Genomic DNA, 14,434 nt, shown 5'->3' with positions numbered 1-14,434 from the left:
ACAACCGGATGGACGAATGCTGTTGAATAGGGGGAGGGAAAGGGAGGTAACCCGGAGGACAAATTGGTGAGGCCTGGAAGTGGTGGATGGACAAACAACCATGTATCTTGACAACTGCAAAGGTGAATGGGCAGCGAAGGGGATGGATGGGTCCACGCGAAGTAGATTGGCAATGCTTGAGTGACTGGAAAGGTAAAATCAAGGTTGTACCTGTGCATTTCCGGTTTTGTTTTAAATTGTGCAATGACATAAGTTTAAAAAAACATTCGGAAACTTCCACAGTTAAGTATCTGAATCGCACGGAGAATACTAGTTCGTCAAATTAGAAATTCTTCAACAATGTACTTGAATTCCTTGAAATCCTGTCGTTTATCCACTCAGGCTTACACAACCTACTGCATACTACTAACGAGGCGGGGGATTTAAGTAGTAAGTCCTGTCGGAAATGCTCCTTTTCTTTGGCAGCCCTTATTTCAAATAGCGTAACAGTGACCTCAATCCTTGCCTTCACTTACCTTCCACAGTTGATGAAGAGGTTTTAATTTTCCATCTCATTTGTCTTTGGACTGTGGATTGCAACCGAAACGAAATCGGAGCTTCATATTTTCTACTTAAAATGAGCGCTCAACAGGATTTTAATAAATAATCTTTTTAATTTTTAGTGGAACGAACAGGAAGAGAGCGAAATGAGGATGAACGTGGCAACTGAGAAACGAAAAGGCGATGAAAATTACGGTTTGTCCTTTTGGCTGACTTCCTTGTGCGCAAGCTATTTCCTGGGATAAGTTAATGCATGTAGAAAATGACATTTAAGTCAAGCAAATTACGTGAAGCAGCTCATTAAATAATACAAATTCTTGAAAGAAGTCTTCCTCGCAATTCGCTGAAACGGTTGGTCAGTCAGCTTTTTCAACTGACCAGACTCCGTAAAACTTTGGCGAAATACTTGTTAAGCATATGAATTGGAAACTTTATCCATAATAAGGGGGATAAGATCCCTTAAAAAAGTGCATTAAAATAAGTTTACTTAGAGAGTAAATAAAAAACTAACTGAGTTGAACCCAATCTTTGCGTTCACATTGGCTTTCAATGATGGTTCTGGTGATTCCTCGCAGGCTAACCTCACTTAACAACCTTACCAAGGACGTAGTGGCAATTTGTGAGACGGTCAATGCGCGTATCTTCGGTTCAAGGCATAGAGCAGCCCTATTTATCCGAAATTCTTTTGGCTGATCTGATTTCTGAAAGATAAAGGCTGGTACTTAACCTCCTTTGGATTCAGCTGTTTCCGAATCAGCAACCTGTGGGTGGATTAAGTTTTGTTAAAACTCGCAAAGTGGAGATTATGCAGAGAGACGGACGAAATTTTCCTTTCTTTTTAATACATGTTCTAAGGATGCTATCAGCGGATAACTTTTTTTCTTTCGAAAAAGGACCGAAATTTCAAGGTGATAGACAAGGTGCTCCGTGTACTCCTCCACTCGACACCGAAGTGTCATGCATCAGAGCATGGGGAAATGCAAAGGCGGCAACGCTTAGACGCCTGTTCCAGAGTTAATAGTCATTATTTCTTGGCAGCTTCGCCCCACTTATAGAGCACATGACATTCCCATGTTGGGGATCCGCATCCACACTCTGAGTACCCTACCGACGCGCACATACGCGTCTGTTTACAATACCCGGCTCAGGCAGTTCCTTTCCTCCTTCCTCTTTCGCTAACAAATAATTTTTTTACGCCTACAGGGGCACCCAGCTTACTTGTAGAGAGCGCTTACCCAAAATGGACATCGCATTCCTCTTCTCTTCGACGATATTGCGAGAGCAAAAGCTTTTTCTCTGCCTCGTGAATGCGAATGAACTCAGTTGAGGTCGCAATTAAAGGAGATAATGAAAGTAACCCTTTTAATTAAAAAAGGCACTTCGTTCATTGGATGAGCTAGCGCTTTAATTTATATACCTTGGCGGAGTGATGTACCCACTGCAGCCGCCTTCCTTGCATGGGGCTGCTGAAGGGGGTGGGTAAGGCTCTCCTCTTCGAAATCAGCATGGATGGCTCTTGTGCGTGTCTGTAAATACGACACAAATCATTGTCATTGTCCATTGTCTTTTGCTTTTAGTGGGTCCGAAAAATTCGGGTCTAATTCAAGTGTATGCAACAAGCCGCGTGGTAGTCAAGTTGGGATTTCTATGCAAAGCGAAAATCTATGCATGACATTATTTTGCCCCATAAAGTGTTCCGTACGATCTGTGTAGCAGTCGAAATACGGGAGGTTGAAATAATCGGCCCGTCGAAATTTGCTTTGTAAATCATTAGTTCAGCAACGGTTTACTTAAAACCGGAGGTTAGTCGGGGTCTGCGGTTATTTATGAACTTTTTGTAAATAATCTACAAAATTGTTTTTGACAATTCTATGCCATGCGATGGACGGCGTCAAGCTCAAAAACGGTGCCTATTTTTTGGCTTTGAAATACACAGGCATGCAGCAAGGGTGCCGAGTTGACGTCGGAAAAACTCCTATGAATACTTTAAATCATCAGCCTAACCCACGTAACAGGAGAATCTGCCTATTTTTTGCCTTACTTTGCTTTCAAAAAAACGAAGAAAATAAGAAGAGTTATTTAGGTGTTTGATTTAGATCCGATTCCAAAAAGCTCTTTTATTGAAACCGCTAAATTGCACACTTACGGGTCGAAATTGCTTTTTACTAAAGTGAAATGAACTTTTTTTAAACATTTCCAATTGAAACTGACTTTTTCTGATTACACGTCAATGTATACTACTGAAATTATAGAAGTAGCACTTTCCTGACACGCTTTTTGGTCTCGCTTATAGTTTCACTAGTTTATTGGAGGACTCTTTAAAATTTGTTGATCAGTCTCAAAATGCTTTCGTAACTCAGCGTACTGCCCCAAAGTACACCTGATCCTTTACATATGCACCAGTGGTTGAATACAAAGTCATTTCTTCATGTTTCCTCTTCAGTCCGTTTCAAACGAGGCGTTGATTTTGCCGCTTTCAAAAAATGAATAGATAAGTTAAATTCAGCGCGTATGGTTCTGATTACGTATCTCGCAATCCAACTATCGCAGACCTTCTTTGCTGGTGAATAAGGATAGGAATTTTGAACTAGATTTTATTTTATGCAAGAAATCGAAAAAACACCCTTTGTGCAAGGTTCGTTACCCAGACTGGGAGGATTCCTTGTTGTATTCCGCCCAGGTTAAGGCCAAGACATTTGAAAAAACATGAATATTTCACCTGTTTCTACCAAAAATGCATACATGCAGCACACTTTCCACCGCATCTTTTTATGTTTAAGTCTCTCCCCATCATTTAGTGAAACTATTTAATGATATACGATTAGCCCACTTTTCTTTGACAGAAGCTCATTTATTTCGTAGAAATGAGGTGGTATCAACTTGTTTCCCATCTGATTAATTCGGCTGTCCAATTCGCTGAGAGGTTTTAATCAGCTAGAAGTTTAGCATGAGTCGGTTCCTTTGAATTGGGTTCTTTTGTAGCTTCCCTCTGCCGCTATCAAGCACCCGAAACGTTCCGAAGGGATTAATGTTTCCGTCGGTAGTCGTTATATTGCCCACTTTTATCCTCCTCTACAATGCCTGTCCGTTTATGAAGTTATTTAAATACAGTGATGCACAAATATTCCCTTATTGCATGGATAAAATCCCAAATTTCTTGTCAATTTATGCATAAAAGGACTTTTCATCTTTATAAAACTTCGCACTAATTTATCCTTTTCTCCCCTAAGCATTCCACTGCGAGTTGTTTGCGATAAACTAGAAAGATAACCAACATTTTTCCATGAAGGTGGATGCAAATGCTAGCCACAATTTCGTTTTGGTCCCCCAAATTAGCTGTTACAAATTAAAAAGTTATCAGGAATAGAAGTTATTGTTTGACCTTTAGGCCATTTAATAGTGAAGTGGCGGTGAAGCACTGGGTGTATATTACAGAGTACAACAAAAATCACTTCCTTTTCCGTTTGATACGTTCTGCCAGTAAATTGTTCTTTTGTGTGATGCACAAGTCGAGGATGTGTCAATCATGTTGACAGTGGTTGGATCAATTCCTCATTTCCCCTCCTCCCCACTCCGCTTTTCAATTGGTCGGATTCCCTTCAGCCTGTCTTCGGTGAAAAGGTTAAATAGCTGTTATTCAAAAAAATGTTTGCTAGATGATGAGAAAGAAAAGCGCTTTTGCTGAGTTAAAAAAGGCGGGGAAAACAACCCTGTCAGCAGTCGCCTTCAACATTATCAACTGGGCTGCCAAAGGTAATGATTTGTGCAGAAGCCCCCGGAAGCGATTAGTGCACAGTAGAATTCCTCTGTTTTGTTTTACTTTGCTTCGCTTTACTCCGTTCCGCTCTTCCCCACTTACTTGATCGCCCATCCCCCTTGTCACGGTGTCTCCGCATCGGCCCTGCGTCATTTGAAAAGGTTTGGCACCATGGCCTGTAATGACATCCCAATTGCATCGTCCTCCTCTTTTGTCAGCAACAAAACACAGCCTGGACAATTTCACGGAGATTTTAGCGCCACTACAAGAGATTTCTCTGAAAATTAGACCACAAACAGTAATTAGCTTTTAAAATAACATTCGTAGTTCTACATTCATTGCCAATCAGGCGCCACCAAAAAGCATGTTTGTTTAATCGCAGAACCTCCTAATAAATTAATTTATTCGCCAATTTTTTTTGGTCATTTTTAAGTATATTTTTGCCATAGATGGTGAGAGGAAAAAAAGTATTTTGAAGTGAGGGTCTGTTTAAAGATATTCAAGGGTGATACAACGTGGAGGCGAAAAGTTACCTAACATTAGATATTTCAGTAGTACACCCCACAGCTAAAAAAATGTAAGATGCTTTTAAATCCGTGAATTCTTATTAACTCTAATCCTTCTATTTCACTAGTTTTGCCGATAATGGTCCGTAAAAGTGCCAAGTGATGACCTATTAGCTCGTTGGTTGGAATCCTTCTGTCACGGGTGTATGTAGGTGGAAGTCTTTTTCCCCCCAACAATTGGTCATTGCCCTTACGAGGCTGCTTGAGAGAAGCCTGCCTCAAAAGAGTGCCCCAACTTAAAGGTCGCATGGTCGGCTTTTAGTTGCTGTTAACGTTTTAACAGGACAAACCGGACTGTTTATGTCCATATCATTAATGTGGAGGCGAAATGGGAAACACATCACGTCCGCTTTGCAATTCCACCCCCTTGTTTGCTTTTAACTCGCAGGTTAATCTGCCTCCGCGTCTGGCTTGTTCCCTGTTTACCGTAAAACAGAGAGGAGTAATCTCTTCAAAGCCTGGATGTGCCGCCTCGTTTACATATCACGACAATGGTTTTACTTTAAATTGAAGCAGCGCCGGATTTGAGCGTCTACAACGGCAGCCTTAGGCTTGCTGTCTAGAGGCAGCTAAGGGAGTAATTCTGTGCTTCCTCATAAAGACTTACCAGACTGGAGGCATGGTTCCATGCTACCAGCCTGGTGGTGTTTGCCGCGAGAGGCCGGAAGGCTCGATTGGGTAAGCAGTTGCCCTTTCCTTGAAAGCAAATTCACCAAACATTATGCCACTTCCCAATTAAAAAATGAATGCCTCAGGAAAAAAATATTACAACAAACAGCCAAAAATTTGTCCACTACTTTTCCCATATTTGCGCAGTTAAAGCAGCCATATAGATGGGCAATGCTTTAATGAGAAAACTGGAATTATTAAATAGAGGTGAGGCATTTGCCACTGTACAAGCGCTTTTAACCACTTCTCCTACCCATTGTTATTTCAATGCAGAAATCTCCCTTTACTTAGTGGTGTTTTAACACGACAAAATTACTTTGTCGATTCGTAAAAAGCATTCAAATTAAATTTACCTAAAAAAACTGGAAGAAGAACACTTCTGAAAAAGGATGCATTAGTTTTCCGGAAGCCTTTGAAGAAACGGAAACACCTCAGAGGCAACTTTGACGTGGCCTGACCAAGCGCTTAAATCCTCCACATCTGTCGGTTGCCACATAGGGCAGCCTCAGGACTCACAGTTGGCTCTAAATAACCGCCTTAGTGATGCCATGAACTTTTCAGCAGTCTTTTTCCCCCTTCTTCATGACCTTACCTTTGGCCGGACTTCCGAGCGCTCCTCATCCACCAATACAGTACACCGTTGCTGCAGTTGAAATTGTTAACCCTATGGGGTAATTGAGCAAGAAGAAGTTAACCCCTATAATGAACTCTTCTGCCACAAACACACCTTATATTTAGTAAAGGTGACACATGGGTAGCCAACCTGTCAGATTGGTCGATTTGCCAGATAAAAGTACGTGATAAGCTATCCTCCGAGATGGTGACGATGACGACCGCAAATGGGCTACGGCTCTTCACACGTCTTAACTCCTATTTAATAAACTAGTGAAGTCGTTAATCTGTCCGATTTCTGCGATTGTCCTTCCTCAACTAGCCGATTTTTCTGACAGCTGAGCTCTCTGAAAGGAGTGGCTGTCTTCATACCCCTCTACTCCGCCCCGAATATATAATGCCTCCCGTGAATTATAAATTCCTATGCAACGCATGAATTATTTTAAGGTCGTGGCCACGGATAGAAGAGGGTGCCACTTGGGTCTGGATCTCGGAGTGGCAACTTGTCAACTCGTATTGTAAGGCATGCCGATTACTCGCAATGAGTTGGGAACGGCTCTTCCATTTTTGACCTCGCGAATATGGGTTAATATTTTGAAATTTTAAACCAAAAACCTTTTTTTTGCAGTCATTAAGTCTTTCAAAAGGCTTAAAATAACTTAGTTAAAAGGAGAGTTTCTTTTCAATTCGAAATCGTATTCACAATCCCCCTCTGCAGAATCCGATAAAACGAGTTCTCGTCTTTCCCATTGAAGGATGGTGGAGAACAGGCGGTTTTGTCATCACAAATGGCCATTTGGTTGGTGAGGTTGGGAAGCCTTAATCACGAGACAAACATCCAGATGGTGTCCGTGCGTCAGTTCCGCACAAAATTTAAAGGTTTACATATATCTAGCCTTATAGGGCATAAAATTCAGATGTATTAATTATTTACGGATCTAAAATAATGTTTTAACTCCAGACCAACCCTCCTCCAATGCAGCCCTGCATCGATTTCAAAGGGCGGCCGCTTTGGTATGCAAGAATGAACACTTGGTAGTGAACCACGACCACGAATCAATTGAGACACCGTGCGTTTTTCGACGTCTGCCCTCCTGGTATGCTCGAATGGCTTCTGCAGAAGCTGACGTCTCTGATTCCACCTTCAAATCGCCCATGGGGCGACATAGCTTTCGGGTATGTTAGCAGGTTTATCAGTAGCATGTTCATACGTCGTGTAAGCATGCGTTCCTCGAAATTTGCAGGCGGAGTCACACGGATTCCACCCTCCTAAACAACATAGACCATCGACAAATTAAGAGTTTGCATTGTACTGGCTAGAAGCTTAGGAAACTGCTCAATTTAAATGGCAGGCGGATATTTGGTGTAGAAATATCTACAACAACTTCGGCACATTTCAGAAGTCCGTGCCTAATCTGCAGCGCTCGAAGTACCACTGTAATAAGGACGTGTTGGGGTAGGCAAGACACTGGTAGCGTAGATGACCAGACCAACGCCCTGCCCGCCACCGTCGGGGTGAAGGGGCGGGATGGGGTAGACTGAGTCAGACGACTGGTCAAGTAAACATACTTAGCGTTGTTAGCAGAACAATTGTAATTGCCTTTCAAGTAAACGTCTGACAACTAGCACAAAGCCTTGTATGAATTTTTGTCAACTAAATAATGTCCAAGTAGCGATTAAAAAAGGATCTGTTTTCTTTGATAGGAAAATAAGGTGTGATGATCAGAAACCTTTAAATCGCCTTTCTTAAAACCTAAAATGAAATCACCGTCAAAAATGGCGTTGGGGATGTTAAATAGCATGCACTTTATTGATAATATTTCAATTTAGGATAAAAAAATTCCTACTTTTATGTATGTACACTTTTTATGGTATGCTTTGGAGTTAAGGTAACACTTCCAAAGTGCCTTTAGCCTCTTTTGCTAAAGTGACTGAGGGGCGTAAAAGTGGAGCCTTTGAGTTTTTCACCTCATAAAGTACTTTAGTGTGTATGTGCAAGGAGAGGGCAATGAATTTCACTGACTTTATAATGAGGCGAAATGCTTGTTTGCACTTTGCTGGAGGCTGTTTGTGCTCCTCAAGTCACTAGGAGCAGTTGCTTCTCCGAAAATGGCTGCATAATTAATTAATACGCTCATATTCGCCTCATCTTCTTCCTTCCTTGAAAAATATGCTGTAATTCTCAACCCATTGCGATAATGCACGGATTTATAAATCGAAGAGCGAGTGAATAATGGAAAAGTCAACCTTTCTCATCTCAATACCTCGAATCCTTCTACCACTGCACAGTTTCAAATGCTGGAAGTTTTGATAGGAAAGAAAGATAAAAGCACTTGCATTGTTCAACAGAGCTTTTGTTGGGTTACACTGAAGACACTTCAGATAAGCCAATGATAATAAGTTTGATGATAACAATGCTGCGAATGATGAGCTGGAAGCGAGTAATTGCCTCGCACTTATGGCCTAAGTCGGGGCTTGAGCCAATTTACATAACTACAGGCCATTGAAATATCTGCTTGCCCTCTCCCTCCCCCCCTACCTTAACTAAGTGTGAACAGTGGGGGAAGAGCCGTTGCCGTTGTCGTCGTCATCGTCGTCGGTAGGGCGTTTGAGGCGAGAAACCCCACTTTCCCAGCCTCCGCGTGCATCAAGTGCGTGCGTACCACCACCGCGCGCCTATTGGTTGAGCGTGAGTGGGGAAAATCGATACGTTCGCGTCCGCACCGCGTATAAAAAGGACCAGGCCTTGGTCACTGGCGTAGCTTAGCTAGGGGAAGCAAGGAGAGACGAGGCGAGAGAAGGAGTCAAGACTACGCCAGGCGAGGGGAAGCACGTAGCGGCGGTGTTGGCGCTGCCCTCCAGAGGAATAATTTATTCACCGAAAAAATAGCGAGGGAGTGGAATTACGCAGTGCTGCCTGTGGGCGGCCACCAGACGGTGACAGTCAGCCGTCAGCGAAAGTTGTACGAAATTGCCTATCGTCTCTTCGGCTGTTGTGCTTGCTGCTGTAGTGGTCTCAGTAGAGTGCGGCGGCGCAGAAGGAGGAGGGACAGTAGGAGTGAGCAGTCGGCATACTTGGGGATGCAGCAGATGCGAACAACAAGCGACTTGGAGGTGGCAAGGATTATGGAGCGTCGACCACAGCCACATGTCTACCGAAACCATCTTCCCTCGCCCCTGCCACCTCCAGTGTCACCACCTGTAGCATCTACTGCGAAAGGGGAGGGCTGTCATCTGACTATACGGAATCCTTACTTCATGACGGCGGCCAGCCATCCCGGTTGTTCTTGCCCTTACCTGAAGAATGAAAACCACTGGCACAGTCTGGAGCAATGTAGCTGTCCCCATGAAGATCTTCATGCTCATTTTGAAACGAAGAACATTGAGAATATCGTCGCAATGCTACCGAGCCGAGAGACAGATATCCTTGACGATCTGGTGGATAGTTCATCCAGTTCTGAGGCGAGTGATGTCTCGGAAGTGTCGCCAAGGCATATTGTAACGTTGCACAGGGCCTCGGCACTTCCCAATAAATTTACCAGTCAAAGACAAATTTCTGACGAGGATGAACCGATAAGCACGCTAATTTCGAAGAGTGGATGGTTGGGTGATTTTGAGGAGCAAAAAAAGTCATTGCAACTAATTTCTACCTCCACTGCAAATGGAGCTATGAATCGGTTGAGACCATCGGAGGAGGCTTTTCATCGACGAATTTCGGAAGGCCCTGTAAAAGTGGAAAAACCTGTTGATGGAACTAATTTTTTGACCACCTTTCCGCAAACTGAGTCGGAGCCGTGTTTTAAAGTGGGAAGAAAGGAGTATGTTGTTAATGACGAAAAATGTGCTGGTAACATGGGATCCCTCACCGAGTCAAGAGCATCCAGTGTAACCACAGAGAAGATGGGTGGGAAGGAGAGGAATAGGGAGGAAGAGTCAATACAATCTGGCACGTCTTCTGTTGGTGACTCTGGGAAAGTTGAGATTGAAAAAGAGAATAGAGGGGAGGAGGAGGAGGAGGAGGAAGAAGAAGAAGATGACGATGAGGGCGAGGAAGAGGAAGAAGAGGAAGATGAGATGACTCCCGACGAAGCTTTTAACCTAGCTACCGCAGACTCTTCCAGTGAGGACTTTTTACAAACTGGAGCGTTGGTCGTCGAAGAAGACACACCTCCTCCACCTCCTCCTTCCGCTTCACCTCCTTCGTTGGTCATATCGCCTGCACACACCTCGACCTCCCCACAAGCGTCCATGGCGAAGAAAGAGGATGAGGAGGGGGAGGAGGAGTCAAAGGGTCAGGTGAAAGCAAAAGACGAAGCGGCTGAGGGAAGTGGGAGTCAGAGTCCACCTCCGCAAATAGATCGTCACATGCGTGCGAGGTGGCGATGGGCTTTGCTTAGTCAGAATAGAGACCTCGTGTTTTCTCAGGTACAACTCGCCTGCTCTGCACAGCGCAATTTGGCCTGTCATTTAATATGCCCCCTCTCTCATGCCTTTTCTGTCTAGTGGTTGCGATTTAGTCTAGTGCGGTGTCAATGCGAGGTAGCAGTTGATTATGACAGAAAAGTTCATAGATAAAGTGATGTAAAGTGGAGGCTCGACTCTCACAAGTCGGTAATTTGATGTGTTTACTGGCACATGTGTAATGTTTCCCCTTTTTCATTCATTGTCAGCGTTGATTAACAGAATGTTTTGTTGTATTGCACCGATTTCTTAGGACAACTCGGATGAAAAATCGCAAACATTTAACCGGTGAGTGAATGGCAGTGGGGAGCAGTGCCTGTTGTTCTATGCTTTTGAATAATGCATGCACTTCTCGTTTTCTTTCTTTCTATCGCCAGTGCTGCCAAAAGTTTTTATCAGTCGATTGACAGCGCGCCAGAACGGCGCTGGAGCAAGCGAACCCTACCACTTGTCAGTGATTTGGTGAGTGCTCTCATTGCTGTTAGTGTACGCCTTGTTTCGGTGCCTTCTGTGGCTCCGTTGGAAGGAAGGCGTGGGGGAGTTGAGAGAAAGTTTCCTGACTAGTCTGCGTCTTTTGGACTCAAAGACACGTCATCGACACGTGCCTTGCCACTGTAGCTGAATACTTACAAGGCCATAAGGCTATCAGTTGGTCGCAGCGAGAAATGAAGGTTGGGGTCCATTTGCTTCAAGTTGAAATAGAGGAGGACTTAGAGAAGGCCATTGAGCAAAGAAGTGACGGGGCGATGTTGGCGAACAATTGCATTCATCTTCCCTTCTTTACCTTACCACTCATTCTCCATTCCTCCTTTTTTAGGTGCTTCAAGTAAGTCCTACTTCGTATATTTATTGCTTACTTCAAAATGTTGCGTTAACTTGTTTATTTACACAAAGATTATTTCTTAGACCATGTCTGCTCAAAAAAGAACGGCCAGTGTTCTACCTGCCAGCATTGGACAAAGCACCACCTTGAGTGGAGCCGATCTTGTGAGTAGTGGATTGATCCTCCACAGTCGCGTGTTCGTTGTGATCTCTTCCTCCATTCCCTGTTTCACGCAGTTTGCAAACTCCAAAGCCTCACATTTTCACGCCACACTTCCAAATTAGTGTAGAGCAGATGACAAATCAGGTGAAAGAATGATTCCGATTTTGCCTTGTAGAAGCTGTTGGTTTACCGAAAGACACTGAACGCTTTGGCGTATCCGATCTCGGGGAATACACCGCATAACTTCGAGGTATTCAACGCCACCAGTCCGACTTACTGCTACGAGTGTGAGGGTTTGTTGTGGGGTGTGGCGAGGCAAGGTCTACGATGCTCTGAATGTGGTGTGAAGTGTCACGAGAAGTGCAAACGCCTGCTCAATGCTGACTGTCTGCAGCGTAAGCCCACCTCACTCTCCCCTTTCAATTCTTTTTGTCAAGTTAATCCACTTTTGCATGAGTATTTGGCCCTATGGAATTGATTTCTACAGACAGTGGGTTTAAAATCAGCGTTTTGGTTGTTGAAATAAAAGGCTCCGCCGAGAAGTCGTCACGACATGGCGCAGAGGATAAGGCGCAAGCGGCGATGAATTCGATGCGATCACTGATCCATCGACGCCTAGCAGATCGGCCGGACATATTTCGAGCGATTTTCGACATCTTTGCCATCGACCCAGTCGAGGGCAGGGCACGGGCGGAGCGTCTGGCAGAAGTGGAGCGGAGCATTCTCTCCGGCGCCAGTCAGTGGTCCGCCAAACTTGCAATCACCGGTAACCTACCTGGATTGCCTTGAGTAATGCGATGGCGCGCATCAAATACTGCGTTTGGGTGGTTTTTAGAGGAGTTTGGCCTTATAGAATACTTAAATTGCCAGTGTTGTAGAAGTTCATGCATAGGAAATCGCGTCGTTAGATGTACAGGATGGATGATGAGGCTCCTACTTAGGTTGGAACCGGTAACTTGCATGCGTCAAACTGTTCAGGTAGTCCGCCAAACCATCTCCGACCGCTGCAAGTAAGAGTAAACACACAAGCCGATCCAAACTCTGAGTGGATGAGGCAGGCAATCAAAACAAATACTTTTATTTTCATTAATTGTGTTCGAATGAGTTGCTTATTTTTACTGCCTTTGAATTACTCCCATGATCAGAGCCAGCTGGCTATTAATCCCTGTTGGCATATGCATGAAAGAGAATGGAATTTGTAGCAAATTGTTGTCCTTACCTGCAACATCTACTACACTAGTGAAGTCCGCGCAAGGTCTGATCGGAAAGGACAAAAGTGGTCGCAGTGATCCCTACGTGACAGTTCAGGTCGGCAAAGTCAGGCGCCGGACGAAGACAGTGCCTCAGGAGCTCAATCCCACGTGGGATGAAAAGTTCTGGTTGTGAGTCCTCCCGCCTTTTGTTGGTCATTATCAATGCTCCTCGGAAAAAGTGTTCAGTTTTTAAGCGGCACCCGACTCACCCGCTTTGCGGGTGGAACACTTTCCTCAGTCAGGCGGTCGGGCAACTATCGAGCAGTTGTAAATCGCTCATTAACCCCTCTCGTTGCCTAATTCCCTAAGATCGTGCATATTCTAATGAATTCCAAAATGCCTTTTTACTGGCTCACAAAGTGAGAAACAAAGTTGTGAGAGGTGTGTTAGACGAGTGATATAATGTTTAAAAGTTTTCTTAACATTTCAGCGAATGCCATAATGCTTCCGATCGCATCAAGGTTCGGATATGGTAGGAATTCTTTTCAACATATTCAAATAAACCAATTTGTGCTGCATTTAGCAACTAAATTAACAGTTTGAGTCTCATTTGCATTCTTCACACAGAATCGTTGCCTTAAATAGCCATGTTTTGCCATTTCCAAATTATGTTTCTTAGTAGAAGCTTCATACTGCATCTAGATTGAAGGCAGAGAAAGCGCATTTGGCCATTAGTGTGTGTATATAGTAATGTTTTGAATTTAGTGCTCTGTTTGTGTAAATTGGGTGGTCGCAACATTTTTTGTATCTACTTATTATCTCATTTAAGTAGGAGTGCAAAATGCGTTGTAGGGATGAGGACAACGACTTGAAATCGAAGATTCGACAAAAGTTTACCCGCGAATCAGACGATTTTTTGGGACAAGCGATAATTGAAGTGCGGACATTGGGTGGTGAAATGGATTTGTGGTACAACCTCGGTAAGTCTGTTCGCAAAGCGCCTAATCCCTAACAGTAGCCTGTTTTCATGGAAAAAGTCAGTGCTGTAGTCAAGTGCTGGCAGGTAGTCACAGGAGTGATGGATTGAGCATGTGACATCAACTAAATGTATAAATAAAGTACAGCAAACTGAGGACTTTTGGCGCTATCAACTTTTCATGATGTATTACAGAAAAGCGGACAGACAAATCTGCAGTTTCCGGTGCCATCCGTTTGAATATCTCCATCGAAATCAAAGGTGAAGAAAACTCAGCCCCCTATCATATTCAATACACGTGTCTTCATGAAGTGAGTCTGGCTGCTCTTGACTTCGAGCCTCGCTAACCGGGAGGGAGGGGAATGAAGGGACATAAAATGCATCCATTAAAAGTGCAGCCTCATTGCCTGGAAGCACGATGCCTATGCACTGTCAAAACAATGGGGCAAATTTTCTAATCAGGCCTATTGCCTGCGTAACTACGAAACTGGCAAAGATGGAGATTTGTAGGTGTCTAAGGGATGATTAATTTCTGCATATCATGTCGAAAGTAGTGGTATCGTAGGACTCAACGCTGTTTTGCATTCTCTTGTGACAGTGTATATTTAACTACCTTTGTGCGAAAAATCCACCAGTCTACTTGCCCAGTCAGGCACCCAAACGGAAATCCGTAAC

The 14,434-nt window shown here is 43.8% G+C and overlaps 2 protein-coding genes across 2 annotated transcripts in view; both read left to right on the top strand. All coding sequences in view use genetic code 11, as the record gives it.

The window, feature by feature from the left end:
* EGR_09652 (hypothetical protein) overlaps positions 1-3,439 on the top strand; it is a gene marked incomplete at both ends in the record, with an annotated part of 10,675 nt that extends 7,236 nt beyond the window's left edge. Inside the window, 2 exons of the mRNA XM_024498901.1 lie at positions 1,283-1,448; positions 3,339-3,439. Of these exons, the coding sequence (XP_024346674.1) occupies positions 1,283-1,448; positions 3,339-3,439 (267 nt within the window). The remainder of the gene's footprint in view (positions 1-1,282; positions 1,449-3,338) is intronic.
* Positions 3,440-9,225: 5,786 nt separating this feature from the next.
* The window catches only part of EGR_09651 (Protein unc-13 B), a gene marked incomplete at both ends in the record, with an annotated part of 12,818 nt that continues 7,609 nt past the window's right edge, over positions 9,226-14,434 (top strand). Inside the window, 9 exons of the mRNA XM_024498900.1 lie at positions 9,226-10,520; positions 10,983-11,067; positions 11,423-11,431; positions 11,512-11,592; positions 11,766-11,985; positions 12,120-12,356; positions 12,831-12,972; positions 13,636-13,763; positions 13,955-14,070. Coding sequence (XP_024346673.1) covers positions 9,226-10,520; positions 10,983-11,067; positions 11,423-11,431; positions 11,512-11,592; positions 11,766-11,985; positions 12,120-12,356; positions 12,831-12,972; positions 13,636-13,763; positions 13,955-14,070 — 2,313 coding nt within the window. The remainder of the gene's footprint in view (positions 10,521-10,982; positions 11,068-11,422; positions 11,432-11,511; positions 11,593-11,765; positions 11,986-12,119; positions 12,357-12,830; positions 12,973-13,635; positions 13,764-13,954; positions 14,071-14,434) is intronic.

The sequence above is a fragment of the Echinococcus granulosus genome (assembly GCF_000524195.1).
Source record: "Echinococcus granulosus chromosome Unknown EG_S00159, whole genome shotgun sequence".
Classification (NCBI taxonomy): Eukaryota; Metazoa; Platyhelminthes; class Cestoda; order Cyclophyllidea; family Taeniidae; genus Echinococcus; species Echinococcus granulosus.
This window is presented reverse-complemented; position numbering and strand designations above follow the sequence as displayed.